The sequence below is a fragment of the Salvia miltiorrhiza genome, chromosome 7 (assembly GCF_028751815.1).
Source record: "Salvia miltiorrhiza cultivar Shanhuang (shh) chromosome 7, IMPLAD_Smil_shh, whole genome shotgun sequence".
Classification (NCBI taxonomy): domain Eukaryota; kingdom Viridiplantae; phylum Streptophyta; class Magnoliopsida; order Lamiales; family Lamiaceae; genus Salvia; species Salvia miltiorrhiza.
In genome coordinates this window covers 695,001-713,431 of record NC_080393.1, presented here as the reverse complement: position 1 = coordinate 713,431, position 18,431 = coordinate 695,001, and the positions used below count along the sequence as shown (strand labels likewise).

The 18,431-nt window shown below is 34.9% G+C and overlaps 2 protein-coding genes and 1 long non-coding RNA gene across 11 annotated transcripts; all 3 read left to right on the top strand.

The window, feature by feature from the left end:
- The first annotated feature begins 6,556 nt into the window (after positions 1-6,556).
- Positions 6,557-9,427, top strand: LOC130991316 (3-ketoacyl-CoA synthase 20-like). Its single transcript, XM_057915450.1, has 2 exons — positions 6,557-7,688; positions 8,372-9,427. The coding sequence occupies exons 1-2, from the start codon at positions 6,912-6,914 to the stop codon at positions 9,149-9,151; spliced, it is 1,557 nt and encodes a 518-aa protein (XP_057771433.1). The 5' UTR covers positions 6,557-6,911; the 3' UTR covers positions 9,152-9,427.
- Positions 9,428-9,824: 397 nt separating this feature from the next.
- On the top strand, positions 9,825-11,516 carry LOC130991314 (uncharacterized). 8 transcript variants are annotated; one of them, XR_009091126.1, is made up of 5 exons: positions 9,826-10,391; positions 10,517-10,629; positions 10,830-10,956; positions 11,133-11,257; positions 11,334-11,516. XR_009091126.1 is itself a non-coding variant. In XM_057915449.1 (4 exons), the coding sequence occupies exons 1-4, from the start codon at positions 10,368-10,370 to the stop codon at positions 11,164-11,166; spliced, it is 240 nt and encodes a 79-aa protein (XP_057771432.1). In that variant the 5' UTR covers positions 9,826-10,367; the 3' UTR covers positions 11,167-11,516. The 8 variants fall into 8 exon arrangements, 5 of the variants coding, with proteins under 5 accessions (XP_057771429.1, XP_057771432.1, XP_057771430.1 ...); XR_009091127.1 differs by having other exon boundaries at positions 11,420-11,509; XR_009091124.1 differs by having other exon boundaries at positions 11,133-11,516.
- A 58-nt stretch (positions 11,517-11,574) lies between these two features.
- Positions 11,575-13,850, top strand: LOC130991315 (uncharacterized). 2 transcript variants are annotated; one of them, XR_009091129.1, is made up of 5 exons: positions 11,575-12,543; positions 12,639-12,722; positions 12,855-13,346; positions 13,425-13,505; positions 13,713-13,850. It is a non-coding gene; the product is annotated as an uncharacterized LOC130991315 (long non-coding RNA). The 2 variants fall into 2 exon arrangements; XR_009091128.1 differs by having other exon boundaries at positions 11,577-12,722.
- Positions 13,851-18,431: the final 4,581 nt, after the last annotated feature.

Here is an 18,431-nt window from a genome sequence, read left to right as displayed (position 1 = left end):
TTTGAGGCTCACGAACTTAATCGAGCTTATACGAACTTTCTAAGTTTATATTTATATTCAAAATATTGATTATTTTATTTTGAAAAAATAAATTATTTCATTCAAAATAATAAATATATTAATTATTTTAGGGTTAATTGCCTGTAAATCCTAACGTTTTCACAGAATTGGTTTTTACTCCCAATTAAAAAAATCTACTTTTACATACATAACCTTTCGTTTTTGTCTCGAATTTGTCCGATGAACGGTTTTTTCTTACGCCGGTGCCAGAAATAACACGGTGGCAGCCGATAAAAGTTAATGATTTTTAAATAGAAAATAAAATTGATGTAACAATCAAAATAACTTCGTTATAAGAGTACAAAATTAAAATTTAAAATAAGAAACAAAATTAGTTCCAAATCATCTTGCACAACCCCACCTCATCTTCTCTCTTCTCAAATTTAGTCGTTACAATAGTATTTACAGGTTAATATAGTATTTTTTTTATAAATTAACAATTAAATAATTAAATTTAAAAATCGCGTCACTTGAATCTAATACATTTAACCTTAGGAATCAACCACTTTATCGTTAGACCAATACACGACTAATACTACTATATGAGCTAAACCTCCTACCTCAGCGTTAGCTAACCCCAGTAGTGCTTTAAATAAGCCCAAATTAATAATAATTACAGTCCAACTCATTTTCTATTATCAGCCCATTAATATACTTATGAAGCCCAACTAAACTCTTTTACTTATTAGCCCAATTACAAATGAGCTCAACCCAATTCCTCTCTCTCTCTCTCATAGCATTCACTTGCCTTGAGCCGAGTATACCTAATCAAAATCACATAATATTTCTAACAAGTTTTGACAAATAAAATCACGAAGTAGTTCGACATTGTAATTTTAACATAATTATTAAAGTGTGGCGAATTAAATTATCATCATTTTAACTTTTCTATTTTCATTTCTTCAATTTTTTCGGTCGCTGAATTATTGAGTTGAAGTTTACGTGAATTAGTTCGCCACATAATATTCATATATGTTACGATATTATTTGCAACAAAATTATTGAGTATTGAAAATTCAGGTGCAGATAACATGATGCAATCCCTTTATAATTTGAGAAAATTTTTAATTGAAACTATACGAAACAACGTCATCTAGCTAGGCCTAACAAAAACGACATCGTCTTTACTAATCCATGTAAGCTCCAATTCAACGATCCAACGATCAGAAAAAACAAAAATACTTGGGAGATGAAATTGTAGAAATTTAGAAGGTGCTGATTTAATTCGCCGCACTTCAAAAGTCACGTTAAAAGTGTAATCTCGAACTAATTCCTGATTTTATTTGCCAAGACCCCTATCTTCTTCGAGAAAATTGAATACTTGCAATTTTTATTTATAAGTAGGCACAAAATATCAATAAACAAATATTGTGAAATTAGAACTAATTAATCATAATATTTCAATTGTGAAATTGTCGTTATCACTATATTATTGAGTCACTCTACGAGTAAAGGCACATCATTATTACCCTTAAATATTGGACTTAGGGGGCACATGTTTAAGTACCACATATTTAAATACGCGGCGCAGACCAATAAATCATCCCTAATAAAAATTGTTTATTAATTTAACTAAATACTTTTCTTAATTACTATTTTGAAGAGTTAATTAATTAAACTTTATTTCCCTCCCTTTTTTTTATCTTAAACTTAGGGGGGTGTATTCGTTGTGGAGTTTAATAGATTTCTATGGATTTTAAAAGTCTGGGTGTATTCGTTCCAGACTTTTAAAAGTCTGCAGAAATCTGGGTGTATTCGTTCAAGACTTTTAAAAGTCCATATAAATCTGGGTGTATTCGTTTCAGACTTTTTAAAATCCATACAAATCTAGGTGTATTCGTCATTCCATTGACTTCAAATCCGGAATGACTTTCATGGATTTCATCCAAAAAATACACACGACGAAATCCGGCTAAGAACCACGAGAATTGAAATCCATGGAGTTTTGAGCGAGCGCTGAGTTCCAGCGGCCGCGGCCAAGAAGCCAGCGACCGCTGGAACTCAGCCACCGTTGAGAGTCCAGCCGACGCTGGATTTGAACGTGCGCTGGGTTCCCAGCGGCCGCTGGGTTGCAGCGGTCGCTGGGCCCAGGCAGCCCAGCCCAGCAAGTGACTTGGTAATTTACAAGCCACATGGGTTTCAAAAATATACCAGGTTCTTGGAGATTCAGCTGGATCAATGTTAGGACGAGATCTGGAAGGGCTGATACAGCGAGCCAGGGAGTACAAGAAAGAGTTTGGTGATTCATTTGTTTCAGTAGAGCATTTAGTTCTTGGTTTTGCAGAGGATAACTGGTCGGGAAGCAATTATTTAAGGATTTTCAACTTTCTCTGAAAACGGTGAAAGATGCCATTCAGTCGATAAGGGGAAAACAAACTGTTATTGACCAAGGTATAGCGTCTGACTTTTACTTTATTCTGTGATTTATATTTTATGTTTGCCGCGCCCTTTTCTTGCTGGTAGTATAGAATTATGCAGTTTTACTGGATGAATCGAGGTAGATTGTTGTGCTTACAAATAATGTTAATTGTGCATCATTGTTACGTACTTGAAGTGAGAAGTCCTCCATTGGTCATTAGTGTGTCCAACTATATCTCGTAGGTCATCGTTGTCCTATCTAAGGATTATGATTGATTGTTAGTCCATGATATTGGCATCTTAGATAAATATTTCAGTTATTACTCACCAGATATGTTGTAAAACTGATCTGTGTTTGAAACTATGCCTGTAATGTTTTTGTCTTGAATATACCATGTTGCAGCGGTCGCTGGATTCCCAGCGGTCGCTGGGACTCAGCGGGCGTTGGCATCATGGATTTCAATTCCAGAATTATCCCCTAAATTCTTCGAAAATCAGTGAAAATCGGGGTGAAATCCAACCACGAATTCTTTGAAAGTCGTCTGGACTCTATGTGAATTCCATGGAATTTAAATTCCATGGACTTTTTAAAGTCTGTGGAAATCCACAACGAATACACCCCCCTTAATTTAGACTTATATTTTGTCTTTTCTCATTAATTTGTCAATGGATGAGATTCATAATTCGTTGCATCCGGCCCGGTCTTATCTATTATTCATTTATGTACGTTTAATTAGTTAATTGGATAATAAATACATTAATTGAACATTAATTTTTTTAAACAAGGAGCAGTGAATACTAATTACAATTAATAGTTTACAAATTCAATAAAAAATGATAAATCATAATTGAATATTAATAAACTCTAACTAAATTTTTATTAGGGCAATCACAATTCGGTCAAGAATTTGTCGCTGGCTTCTTTTTTTTTTCTTTTCTTTTTCTTTTCAATTCACTTTTGTGAAACCTTAGGCTCGTAATATTGGTTTACATTATAAATTATTTATAATGTAAAATTATTCTCCATCGAAACCTAAGGACATACAATTTTTATAAATAATATCTTAGAGCATCACCCTAATAAGTTAGGATTTATTTTAGAAAATTTATAACATCATTAAATGATTTTCATCAAAATTCAACGAGCTATATACACTAGTTAAATTTGATCGTGACGAATGTAAAGTGCATCTGAATGCACAGAAGCTTTTGCCTTGCACAATTAATGTCAAGAATTTTTCATTTTCATTTACTTTTAGGATTCATATATAGTAGTATTACACTATTACTACATTAATTATTATTTGTATCATGGTTTAGATTCGTAGCTAATCAGAACAGCCACTGTTAGATTCGTATTTTTCATACTCTAATTTTGTATATGAATATCGGCTAATATATTTTCCTACTATAATTTTGTATTCAAAATTTTAATTGATAATTTAACTTCAAAATTTAAATTTTGAAGTTGGTCGCATGTGATAATATCAAAACTCGAAAAAAAAGATTAAAACTTTCCAATTTTTTACTAAAGTTAAAAGAATTAATTATGTACCAATTAATGAAACAATTATCTAGAATAAACAGTATTCAAGAAACATTTTTTTATTAATTATATATCTTTGGTTAGAATAGGGCTCTGCTTTTTTCTTTTTCTTTTTGGCGCTTCTTAATTCTCGTAATTGTGTATTAATTATCATTTTTATATTAGTAATAACTTGTGCATTATCCTTTTATATTAGTACTAGTAAGATAAGTTTTTAATTTGCTTCATGCTAAAAGGTTTTGTGTGGTCAAATTTTGCCATGTTCGGCGGGAAGGTAACAAAGCGGCTCATGTTCTTGCGAATTTCGTTTTTTCTTCTTCTGATGTAATAGTCTGAAAGTCGGAATTCCCACCCTGATTAACGGACGTTGCTTTTGATGATATGCATTAATATATAGAGTTTGGTTTCGCCTTTAAAAAAAAATGGGTTCATTATGTGTTGGCATAATTTAGAAGCAACCTTTTATGCGTTTAATTAATCTTCTTAACAAAACTTTAAAATTGGGCAATTGATTAAATATATAAGAGAAAATCTTCTTACCTACATCGTTGACTAAGTTTTTGCTCTATCCCAACTTAATTTTTGTTCAATTAGTAGTTGGAGTTTTTAAGTATTTTAACATACTTCAATGCATAAAACCAAAATTAAGCTTTTATTAAATGAAACTTACACCGTTCAACATAGTTAAACTTTTGACCCAACTTTCGTTCTATATATGCAACCCTCAAATTAAACCACACAATCACATTAATAAGCATATGATAATAATTGTGGAAATCTTAAACTTGCAAGAAACTCAAATGTCCATAAATATAGCACATGTTGATTTCTTGTGTTACAAATTTTATAAATAAGGTTATAATCCTCTAGCACGATATTCTTCAAGCTTGCAATTTACTCTTCAGTGCATCATTTTTGCTTATTTGTTTTTCTCTTTGGATAAGTTGGCTAAGGAATATATATTAAAACCTCAATCAAGATCCTCAGTTATAATATCCCTAAACCATTTAGGGAAATTTCCCGTCCAAACAGTTGGACTTGAACAATGCGCAGTAAATTGCGTGAGAGTATGAGCTGCCATATATTGATTGATCGGTAAACATGAGAAACCCCTATCAATGAGCCGGAACGAGTCACCTATGATAAAAAAATCACTCTCGTTTTCTCTTTAGATATAAATTAAATGAAATGAATAATGTTGGATACACACGTACCCCCCCCCCCCCCCGGCAAGCACACACACAGAGCGCGGTTCTAGTACTGAGAACTATATTTTTCGTAAGAACATGAGAACTATTATAATCAATGCATTGTTGTTGATGAAATTAATGCATTCACTTATTGCACTCGAAAAACATAAAATTTTCACTTTCTTCAGGATTCGAACTTAGGTATTGCATTCATTCATCAAAATGATGTATCCACCGTAATTAAATCTTGATGATTGAAGAATTGAAAATGATTATATGTTATTATTTTATTTAGTGGTTGTTACTTGGACCTCTCTCTCTCTATATATATATAGCTGTCTTGAGTTGTGTAGTCCTTGTGAGAACCATTCATTTGAAATATTATGTAATTGATGACCTATAAAATTAACAACTCATACACTTACACTTCCATACTTTGTTGACCAAACTTGTCCTAAGGTAGGTGAAGTATTAAAATGTGTACTACACTTCATCACATATATATATGACCAATTTCTGTATGGATAAAAATTGCAGACGTGTATGTTTTTATGAGCCAAAGTTCTTGTATATGTTTTTACTTTTTGATGAAATAAATGTTTTCTATCAAAATATATAGTATAAGAAAACAAGTTCTAGTAGTGTAGACTATAGAGTAACTATTGATTACATAAAGCATGCATGCACAGTAATTAATTAGTAAAATTGAATGTCCCAGAAAAAATACTACGGAAAAGATATTCTTTTATCACGAATATCAAATCGATCGTTTCTTTTTAATTATACTATATCATTAATTAACTATCTTTGAGTAATAAATACTAAATGAGTTTTATTTATTTATTTAATACATGCGTAGTCATCATCATTGATGTAAATATAAGAGGCGTGGCGAAATTTGAATCAATTAATATATCACACCCTTGAAATTTTTGATTAATTATCCTATTTCTAATATTTTTAGTGTTTTATGAGAACTACGTATGCTTACAGACAAAAATGAGATCAGTTGAGAATGCAAATATTTTTGCGAAATTGAGAAGGCGTGAACAGGTCAGTAATTGTTATAAATAAGTTGATAAGAACAAGTTCAAAACCTAAAAGGACAAAAATTTCAACATATTAAACAGAGACGTATGTTCATCAGTTACATTGATTTACTCGTAAAATTAATTTATTGATTTGTTCATTATTATTATTTCTCACAGACCTAACCCTAATTGCAGAAAAATACTACACATGAGTGTATGTAGGTATCATTGTCACGAAGTTTCACCTTTAACTCCAAAAATTCTCATGAACGCTACTTAACAAGATGACGTCCAAGTTGGCTCAAAAAATGGAAAAACTTTATCTATTTAAATCTCATTAAAAATCATCTCTAACAAAATGCTTCTACATATAGGATTACTTCCACAAATAATGAAATTCCAGTTGGAAGGTGATGGTTAGTAGTTAGATTGAGCAATTAATGTTTGGTATAACTAGAAATCGTGAATTTTCAAAACTCCAATATTTATTTATTTAAATTAGATAAAGGCTCCATTTATTTCGACAGCCATTTCCATTGATAATAGTAGTTGGCCAAATTAGCCATTAAATTTTCCTATGTCAGAAGTCAAAGAAACTCTTTAAATACACTCATATATCATCACTTCCCAACCACATTCAAAAACCTTCTTCTCCTCCTCCCCCAAATCCTCACACACAAAGCACACGCACAAAACCCTAATTTTTTCGAATTAAAGCTCCAGAAAATGGGGAATGGCGAGGCGGAGGCGGCGGGGAGGATCTCGGTGGACGCGGAGGCGGCTGGAGGGAGAAACAACCTCCCAAACTTCCTCCAATCGGTGAAGCTGAAATACGTGAAGCTCGGCTACCACTACACGATCTCGCACGCGATGTACCTCCTCCTCCTCCCGATCCTCGCGATCGCCGCCGTCAACCTCTCCGCCGTGACCGCCGCGGACCTGATCCTCCTCTACGAGCAGCTGCGCTTCAACCTCGTCGCCGTCGTGGCGTGCTCGACGCTGATGGTCTTCCTCGGCACGCTCTACTTCATGACGCGGCCGCGGAGGGTCTACCTCGTGGACTTCGCCTGCTACAAGCCCGACGCGAAGGTGATGTGCAGCAAGGAGATCTTCATGGAGCGGTCGCGGCAGGCGGAGAGCTTCACGGAGGAGAATCTCGGCTTCCAGAAGAAGATTCTGGAGCGGTCGGGGCTGGGGCAGAAGACGTACTTCCCCGAGGCGCTGATGCGCGTGCCGGCGGAGCCGTCGATGGCGGAGGCCAGGAAGGAGGCGGAGATGGTGATGTTCGGCGCCATCGACGAGCTGCTGGCGAAGACCGGCGTGAAGGCGAAGGATATAGGGATCCTTGTGGTGAACTGTAGCCTGTTCAATCCGACGCCGTCGCTCTCCGCCATGGTTGTGAATCGGTACAAGCTGAGGGGGAATGTCTTGAGCTATAATCTCGGCGGGATGGGCTGCAGCGCCGGCTTGATCTCCATTGATCTTGCTAAACAGCTCTTGCAGGTCACTTATTTTCTCATTTTTATTCTTATTGAATTATCCTTCAATATTATTATCGATATATCAAAATTTGTAAGAAGTTACGTAAAGTTTTCTAATAACATAAATACTCCTGTGCAACTGGTTTCGACATCTTCTAATAATAGTAATCAATTTAATTAATATTGCTTGCACGTGCTACTCGGACATAATACGTTCAGACATAAAATGATCAAATATAACAAAAAATCGATTTATTTAAATTTTTTGGTTCTAAATAATAAAAAAAAATTAATTTTATTGTTTTGTTTTACTTTTATATTTTATTTAATTTTTATTATTTTTTCACGTAAAAAATACCAAAAAAAACACAAAATTATAAAGATAGCTACAACGAGGAAACAATAAAACCAATTAAGTCCTTTTTTTTATTTCGAGTCGATTTTTTTAATATATATTTGATCATTTTATGTCTAAACATATTATATTCACATATAGGGTAGAGATATAGGTAACTAGTCATGAACGTAACATTAATTAATTACTATATTATTACGGCAATTTATGCGGCGTTAAGTGGCCGAACTTTTTGGCCGTATACTAATATTCTCTCCGTTCATAATATTATTATCACTTTTATCATTTTAATTTATTTACAATATTCTTATTATTTCACTCACAACAATACCCACTATTATCGAAAACAGGTGCACCCGAACTCGCACGCGCTAGTGGTGAGCATGGAGAACATCACTTTGAACTGGTACTTCGGCAACAACCGGTCGATGCTGGTCTCGAACTGCATCTTCCGCATGGGCGGCGCCGCCATCCTCCTCTCGAACCGCCCCGCGGACCGGCGTCGCGCCAAGTACCAGCTCATCCACACCGTCCGCACCCACAAGGGCGCGGACGACAAGAGCTACGGCTGCGTCTTCCAGGAGGAGGACGACGCCAGGCACGTGGGCGTCGCCCTCTCCAAGGACCTCATGGCCGTGGCCGGCGAGGCCCTCAAGACCAACATCACCACCCTGGGCCCACTCGTCCTCCCCATGTCCGAGCAGCTCCTCTTCCTCGTCACCCTCGTCGCCCGGAAGGTCTTCAAGATGCAGATCAAGCCTTACATACCGGACTTCAAGCTGGCGTTCGAGCACTTCTGCATCCACGCCGGGGGGCGGGCGGTGCTCGACGAGCTCGAGAGGAACCTCGACCTCAGCGAGTGGCACATGGAACCTTCGCGTATGACCTTGTACAGGTTCGGGAACACCTCGAGCAGCTCGCTCTGGTACGAGCTGGCCTACACGGAGGCCAAGGGCCGGATCCGGAGGGGCGACCGCACGTGGCAGATCGCCTTCGGGTCCGGCTTCAAGTGCAACAGCGCCGTGTGGCGGGCGCTGAGGACCGTCGATCCGGCCAAGGAGAAGAATCCGTGGATGGATGAGATTCATGATTTTCCGGTGGAGGTGCCTAGGGTGGCCACCATTAATTAGTTGATTTGATTCAAACAATTTCTTGCTTTTTTTTTTTTTTTTTTGGAATTCATATTATTAGTTACTACATTATTTCTGGTTGTGGGATTTGTTGAGGGGGCATGAAGTTTGTTGCTAGAGATCATAGTGTTATGATCATAGTTCATGTGGAGACATACATTAATTTTTTTTTCTTTTCTTGTCAAGGGGGATATGAAACCTTGGTAAATGACAAGGAAAGCACCTTGATATGTAGATTTGTCTAATCTTCAATTTAATTAGCTCAATTGTTGTTCACTTGATTTATACATAAGAATAATACTTGTGCAAGAACTTAGTGAATCTCACTACTACAAAAATGCACATACATAACACTGCATACATAACGGTTTTTTTAAAAAACCGTTATGTATGAGCGCATTTTAGGAAAAGATAACGGTTTTGACGAAAAACCGTTATCTATGTAGTGTTGTCTAAACGCTTAGATAACGGTTTGAGTTAAACCGTTAAGTTTGTGCGTTATCTATTAGTTACATACATAACGGTATTACAAAACCGTTAAGCCGACCGTTATCTATGATCGTCTTTTTATAACGGTTATTCCGACGTTACGAAAAACGTTATATATGAGTATTATTTACAACGGTTTATTAAACCGTTATGTATACATATTTTGAAAATTGTTATGTATGATTAATTTTCTAATTTTAACCCTAAACCCTAACACATCTGAAACTCAACTCCTCCTTATTCCTACCCGCGCCGCTCTTCTCACTCTCAGCCTCTCATTCGTCCCTCCCTCCCTTCCGTCCAGCGCCGCGCCGTGCCGTGCCGTCGTCCACCCATCGTCGCCGTGTCGTCCGCCTGTCGCGGACTACCCAGGCTGGGCCGGGCGTCTCCCCTTCCGCGACGCGACAGCCCTGGCGACTACCCCCTTCTCGGTTCCAGTTTCCAGCGGCGAGAAGAAGGCCCCCTTCCGGCGGCAGCCCAGGCGACAGGCGTCGTCCTTGGAGGCGGAGGCGACTACCCCCTTCCAGCTTCCAGTTTCCAGCGGCGACTACCCGCTACCCGACTTCCCCTTCCGGTGCGGCTGCCGGCCAGTACCCTAGGTGTGGGGAGGAGTAAACAGATCGAAATTGGTGTTAAGCCGAAAGCTTTTCCTCAGATCGAAAAATTGAATTATTGAATAGTTTTATTTTTTACTTTTGTTTTTTCTGGATTAATTCTGTGGATTCTGATGAATTTTCGAACTTCAATTCTGGTAATTGACTTTGGACTCTTGCCACACTTATCCTTGTAACTGCAGGCTTGATCTATATTAACTGATGAAACTTGTGTGCAATTTTCCCCAATTAAGTGAAACGTTTTGCTTCTGCCTTGAATCAGGTGCCTTCTCTCTTGAAGCCTGCAGTTACATTGCTTCTGAACAAGGGGAAACTATTACATTTGCTGATGTTGCTGGTGTTGACGAGGCAAAAGAGGAGCTGGAAGAGATTGTGGTATGTTAGACTTTCCATAAAATTCTAATCTTTTGCAAATTATATTAATCCAGTATGTTTCCACTTTGGCATTTTAGTCTTGTAGTGAGGACTCACATGATTCATTGTTAGTTATTCTTGGTTATATTTGTGAGTGCTGCTGAGTTTTATATATAGGTTGATAAACATATCAGGTCTCTAACTAGTATTCGGTTCATTAGATCTTCTTGTTAATAAGTTCCAATACAGTCGATCGAAGAAGAAAGCGGCGACAATGGAGATGCGAAATAAAATTAGTGGAGACGATGGAGATAGTCTCCTATACATATCAGAGATTCGTCTTTATAGGTATGATTTCAAGCATTACTAATTTGGAATGATTTTGTGGATTTTATATAAATTTGTTCTTTTTCAAAGGAGAAACATCGTGTGTAGCCTTAGTTGTTCACTATTATTTATTTTCTTATTTAAATCAAACTCTCTGTTGATGAATCTAGCAATTATTTATTTCTTCTCATTTTCAGGGCCTTATATCGATAGGTTCTTTGTTGTAGATAGCCTAGTAGATGAAACTTGCAAATTGGCTGAGCATTATTAGTTTCCCATGCTGTCTGAGCTTTCTAGGCATATATTTGATCCAAGATCAGTGGTTTGTAATTCTGCACTTGTGGTTTTATTCAATTTGTCTGGTCTTTTGGCTTTTATATATATTTCTTTAACTTTAGCATCCTTCCCATTGTTGTGCCTGTTGGTGTGCGGGACTTTGACATTGATGGGGAACTATGGGTGAAACTGCGACTCATACCAACAGAACCGTGGGTGGGAGCTGTATCGTGGGCCTTTGTCTCTCTTCCAAAGATAAAGTTTGAGTTATCACCATTTCGCTTGTTTAATTTGATGGGTAGGTTCAGTTTGTATTTGGACTTGCAGAGGTATGGGCCTAAACCTTTGGCTGATATAATCTGATTATCTATAGTTGTTTAATTCATGTCATGTTTCTTTCTTATGCAGGATGACAAAATCTTGGTTAGTACTATTGTTGCTTTATAAAAAGAAGGAAATAGTGCATTTCACTTGGTCAGTATGAATTTCTGTAAGAAAGAAATATGTAGCCAAAAGAATAAACTTTATGATTGTTTGACTACGTATTTGATTGAAGTCTTTTGCTTTTCCTTTTTCCTGTACATAGTGTAGCTTCTTGATAAAGCTTATTCCTACTGAGTTGATCAAAGCTTATCAAAAGGCCATACTGAATACACATCCGTCGCTTCTTCCAGCATTTGGTGGAAAAGGGTATTACGGTATGAAGGTGCACAAAACAGTCATTGCATCTGGAGCAAAGTATGAAAAAATGCCAACCATTTTCACTTTTTTTTCATTATCATATGATTCTGCTGCTTCCGTTTTCCTTCTCATTATCACTCTGATGTATTTTTTTATTATAACTAATCTGATGTTTACTTTTACTATCAAACTATATCTGTTGTTTATTTTTATATCAAAGGCCCTTGATTATTTGGTTTGAAGTGATTAAATGGAGGATATGCATCGCATCTAACTTATAAATCCTCAAAAAGTAAACAACTTCCTAGGGGTTACACTTACATGCCCTTTCTTGTGTTACTATATCTATAGATTTGGGTTCCCATGTGTTTTTCCATATGGTTGATGATGACGGTGCTGTGTTGGTTATCGAGCTTCTATTGCTTGTACAGATTAGCCTCATTACATTTTTGGTAGTAAATGTTTGCTTCTCAACAATGCTTCTCTTCTCAATGATCGGAACCCTGAAGTGAGATCCCTATATCTCTTTCTCTCCTTCCACATTGTACATTCATTTCTATCTCTTAAAAGAATTTACAGAGCCAAATAATGGAAATGCCGCTGTTTTGGAGATGCTGACAGTCTTGCCTGAAATCGTTGAAGATTAAAATGGTGATTTCCGTGTAACCTCTGCTCGACATAAAGAGTATGGACAAGAGGTTTTGCAATCTGATTCATGCAACTTCACTGGATTTTTCTTATATTAGTTCGGACCTGGTGGGCAACTTAAACTTGCAGATTTTGGGTTAGCTCGTATATTCGGGAGCCCTGATCGAAGGTTCACACATCAGGTATTATGTCTCTGGTAATCTGACCTCGATCACATTTTGTTGCATGGGCTAATTGTTTTGAACCTACTCGTATGTCTTACTTTGGTTTGATGCCAATTTAAGGAACTGATTAAACTGTTTAGTTAATTTCAGAATAGGGCATTGGAGATATCATCTGATTTAAAGTGAAGTAGGGAACATCCATATTTCTTGTTGGTGAGAATATTTATAACAAACTTGTGCATCTCTACATATTTAGGACTTTGTTTGTTAGGTTTAAATTATATAACGAACTTTGTTTATTGGAATGTACGTAGCACTTGGATTGTATGACTACGTTGTGGGGAGTGTCAAGTGGCTAATATTGATATCATTTGATCTCATCAGCTCTCTTTCTCTTTCTCTAGTTTTGAGAAGTGCACAAGTCACCATGAGAGATAGGCAACATATTATGACTTTCAACGGAGCTTGTGCACTTCTTTTGTTGCTTAATTTATGCACAAGTCACCTCAAGCTCCATTTCTTATAATGCTCTCTATTTGCTTTATCAACAATTTAGATTTTTGGGCAGGAAAGTGAAGGCGGATTTCTGAAATTGAAGAAAACAAGTGAATGGCTGTTGGGAGACGTTGACTCAGCACCAAGGTATGCGTCAGAATAGAAGCTTGATTGTTTCATGTAGTGGGTCTGCATTTCTAATGTACTGTACCATGGTTTCTTAAGGTTCTTGCCGTTACGGTCAAATTTATTCTAAAAGATGTTGAGTAGAGAAACACATCATTTAATCTGAGGCTGTTACTTCAGGTATGGATTTTCATCTAGTAGTTAATGCATATATGTGTAGGTAGCCGGTTTTTTTTGTATAATGTTTAATCATGTTCAGAAGCATGTTTAGTCACGTTTATCTGATTAAGTTTGATTACTGTTATTACTTTAATATGCTTTTTAAGTGTTTATCATGATGCTCTACATTGTGATTCGTGGTTGGCTCTTTGTATGATTTTGTGGCAGGTTTGTGGTGGATTAAATGAGCCGTACGTTGAGCTGAAGAGTCTTGTGAATTAACAAGAAAAGTTGTACCGGATGGCTAGCTAGTTACATATTTAATATGTTTAGTATTTTTGTAAGGAATAATAGTATAGATAAAGCAGTTGTTGAATTTTGACTATATTCAAATCTTGTATGAATTCTTTTTTATGATAATAATATAAAATTAAATATTTTGGATGATATATAATATTATTATTGTTGGTTTTATCATTTATACCGTTATGTATAAATTAATAGATAACGGAGAAATAGAAATCTAATTACGGTCAAAAACGTTATACATAACGGATTACCAAACGTTATTAATATCAAAAAACCGTTATGTATAGGTGTGTACATAACAGTGAATATTAAACTTTCATGACGGTTTGAAACGTTATGTATAATACTATAGATAACGGATATAATCCGTTACGTATATATAAACAATCGTTATGTATAATAGAATAGATAACGGATATAATACTATAGATAACGGATATAATCCGTTATGTATAATAGAATAGATAACGGATATAATCCGTTACGTATATATAAACAATCGTTATGTATAATAGAATAGATAACGGATATAATACTATAGATAACGGATATAATCCGTTATGTATAATAGAATAGATAACGCTTAAATCTCCGTTATGTATGAAATCCACATACATTACACCATTATATATTACGGATGTTTTCGCACATAGATAACGGATAAAATCCGTTATCTATGAGCGAATCTGGCGTAGTGTCTGTTACGAAATTTTAATTTATAAAATCATAAAATTAGAGCTTTTATATTTTAGTATGGGTATAGCCAATTTAATACTCCCTCCGTCCCATATGGGATTAAAAAAATCATTGAAAATGAAAATATATAAGTAAATTTCATAGCCCATATTTATTATTTAATGATATATTAAAGTGGGAGTAAATTAAAGAATTAAATAGGGATATAATAGTAAATGAGTAAAAAAATATTACTTTTTATGGAAATAAGCCTATATAAATGGAACATTCAAAAAAGGAAAACAAGCCTATATATATGGGACGGAGGGAGTAATAAATTAAGCATCGATCCCTCTTAAAAAATATAAAAATAAATAAATTAAGCATCGATATTAAGGACTTAGTGAACACGTATTCTCTATTAATGAACATATTAAGTAGAACCGCCCATTAATTCATACTTCCTCCGACCCAACTTAAATGGTACGTATTCATTTTTTTGAGCTGTCCCAATTAAAATTGTGCGTTTCTATTTTTGGCAATAATTTTACATTACAAACAATGTGGCCTCACACACCGTTACACACTTTTACACTACAATCTTATATTCTCCTTAACTCCCATGCCGAAAAGAAGTGCACCATTTAAGTTGGGACGGAAGGAGTATAAGGTATATATCACCATGCATGCTTGCATGGTTTTGAACATTTAGTTCACGATTATTTAATAACTTCTTGCAAGATGATCCATAATTTGATTCTTCCTATATTTAGAAAGTCAAACGAAATATGACTTCTTGCAAGATGTTGGAATTATTTCAAAAGCTTATCCAGACAAAAGCTAAGTCAACTAGGTGAGACAACTATGAACTAAGGAATTGTTGCACAAAGAAACAAGTTCCCATTAAGACCGGCCAAAGGTACCAGAAATTTCTATATATTTTAAGTTCTTATTCTTTATATACACCTATACGGACATAAAGGTTCCATGGAAAATGCTAAATATTTAGATAATAGAAAACGCGTGAGAAAAAATGACGGACAAGTCAATAATTTTTATGAACAAATCATTGTGCCGTATGAACAAATATTTTGATTTGGATTCGAATCATGAAGGGGGCGAGATTTTCACCATATTTACTAGATTTGTCTATTCATGAGGTATGTTGGGTTAATGTTCTAGAATTTATTGATTTGTTTGTTATTTCCAATTCTCTCGAAAAATATAATTTTCCATGAAATTAAATCTAATATATAAATAAAATAAAAACAGAGAACCATTTTCAATCTTTCGATCATATCTACGATGGATGAATGCAGCACCCAGTGACGTAGCCAGACTTTTTAGTTAGGGGGGGCCAAATACTCTCTCCGTCCCAACTAATTTAATCAATATTTATTTTTGGACCATCCCAGCTAAATTTATTTTAATTTTTTAATATGAAATAAATATAAGCAAAAAACATCTAATCACTTATTCATTTTATTACCAAATACACTTATTTTAATGGAAAAACAGAGAAAAAATATATTTTCATCCATTTTCCACCATTTTCACATGTTTATTACTCCCTCCGTCCACTAATTGTTGGCCTAGGAGGCAAAACACGGGTTTTAAGAAAAAATGTATTTTTATTAGTTGAGTGGAGAAAGAGACCCACAATTTATTAAAGTCAATGCAATTAGGCCACAATTTATTAAAGGGACCCACAATTTTGATTAAAATTTGAATATAAACTTACCCAAAATAGATATGACATAAATTGATGGACGGACAAAAAAGGCAAGTAGACCAACAATTAGTTGACGGAGGGAGTATGATGGAAAATTTTCTCTGGCCAGTTTGAAATATTTTATCGGGCATTTCCTTTTCACTCATTTTCTCTCCAATATTAGATAATATTATTCTAAGGTATGGGTGTGAAAATATTTTTCAACATTTTATCATCTTTTCATCTCTAGCAAAACATATGATAAAAAAAAGGAGAAAAATATTTTCTCAACTTTTCTTATTTATCATTTTTCAATAAAAAAATTTCAACCAAAGTAAACGCACCCTTAAAACACTAGTTTTACTCCTTCAAAAAAAAAACACTAGTTTTACAATCGTTCAATAGTTTATCTCCTACACGTAGAGAAAAATTGGGATTATTACTAAAATAAGAATATTTATGTATTTATTTAATATTAAATATAAAATTACTAAAATACCCCTAGTGTTTTTTGAAATTTCCAGGGGGGCCCAGTGCCCCCACTGCCCCCCCTCTGGCTACGTCACTGGCAGCACCTGGGTTTGAATCGGGATTTTTTTTAAATGGTGCAAATTTGGCAGCGAATGCATTAATTTTTATAGAAGATATAGTAATTTTAACGATTTTCATATTCTTACGAAAATTATAGTTATCGTTAGAACTTAGAATCACACACTATATGTGTATATATATATATATATTTTAGTTTTTCCACCAATCATATGTGGTGATCATTTAATTTGCACCCATGTTACCTATAGATGGAACCAGCTGTTTTGCTTTGCAAATTAAATTTAAAAAAATGGGTACAAATTCATTAAAAACATTTACAACACACACGCATTTGAAAATACAAGCTATTGGGTGGGCCGGGCCTTCTGCTGTTTGATGTTTAAGTTGACAGCTTTAGCTTTAAATTCAAGAGGCCCTAAATACTTTCTTCCACACTATTGCATGCACCCAATATCTCTCTCTCTCTCATAGATCATTCAACATAAAAGAAAAAAAAGAAAAAAAAAATCAAAGATAATTGAAATTCTCTGTGAAACATTATGAATTCGCTGATAAAAATGAAATTTTCGTCGCGAAAAATTCATTCAACAAAATAATGAATCCATACAATTGAAGGCACTATTATAATAGCATGCATGATGACACTGCAAAATGAGAGTTAAATCAAAGACAGCAAGAAACATTCAATTCCATGGTATTGATAGATGACCGAATTTGACAATTTTCTCATTATTTTCAATGAAGTTAATATTGAATCAAGTGGGCACAACCACTTTGAGAACAATTGAACATGTCTTTAAGAATCCGAAAGGGAAACGTTAGACGATAAGATATAACTTTATGCGACACCCATATATGTTGAAATGAAAAGTAGTTACTGTGTGTGCGTGTGTTGGTCAAGCGGTATAAGGGGTTAATGCTCAAGGCGGCCTTTAAATTTTTTTATTTAATACTGTTAATTTATCAAAAAAAAAAAAAGTAGTTGTTGCCAATAGAGATAGGAGGGAGGGAGGGGAGCAGTGAAGTTTGAACCCTGAACTTCATTGTTCACATACAGAAGTTCGCAATCACTTGGATGCTTTCCTGAGGATGAAATTAAAATACAACGTTTTCAATCATAAATTGTTGATTTTTGTCCCTAGTCGGATTATACAATACACAAACATCAAATATGCCTCCACACATAGGGGTTGATTATGAAAATCATATGTTATCGTGAGAATTGAGAACATTAATTGCACTGATGTGCAGAGTTACTGCATACGTTATGAAATTAATTATGTTCAGAAAAAATGGGAGAAAGGGTGAAATTTTTGCTTAGAATTGAAATTCAAGTTTTGTATTTATTCATCAAGATGACGCATTTAACATAAGGGAAGGGTTATGACTTAAAAACTTCCACAAAAATATTTCATAATAAGCATCCTACCATTAAGGATGAGTAAAATAACTAAAACCGAATAATCGAATCGATACAATTTGAAATATATATTAAAATATGGTTTGATCTTTGAGGTTTTTCGGTTCGGTTTGGTTTGGTTCTATTTTTCAAAAAAACTGATTCTTTGGTTTAATATTTCAAAAAACCGAACAAAATCGAAAACTAAATTATATTTATATAATAATATAAATTAAGAAAAGAGCATGTATAACTTCCAACATGCTTATATGAAGAGGTACGTATATTTGCAAATGTTTCA

Excerpts from the sequence above, each read along its gene's own strand:
- LOC130991316 (XM_057915450.1), top strand. The coding sequence starts at position 6,912 with ATGGGGAATGGCGAGGCGGAGGCGGCGGGGAGGATCTCGGTGGACGCG. Across the intron at positions 7,689-8,371 it reads TTGCTAAACAGCTCTTGCAG|GTGCACCCGAACTCGCACGC; the intron begins GTCACTTATTTT and ends TATCGAAAACAG.
- LOC130991314 (XM_057915445.1), top strand. The coding sequence starts at position 10,456 with ATGAAACTTGTGTGCAATTTTCCCCAATTAAGTGAAACGTTTTGCTTC. Across the intron at positions 10,630-10,829 it reads AGGAGCTGGAAGAGATTGTG|ATCTTCTTGTTAATAAGTTC; the intron begins GTATGTTAGACT and ends TCGGTTCATTAG. Across the intron at positions 10,957-11,132 it reads TCAGAGATTCGTCTTTATAG|GGCCTTATATCGATAGGTTC; the intron begins GTATGATTTCAA and ends TCTCATTTTCAG.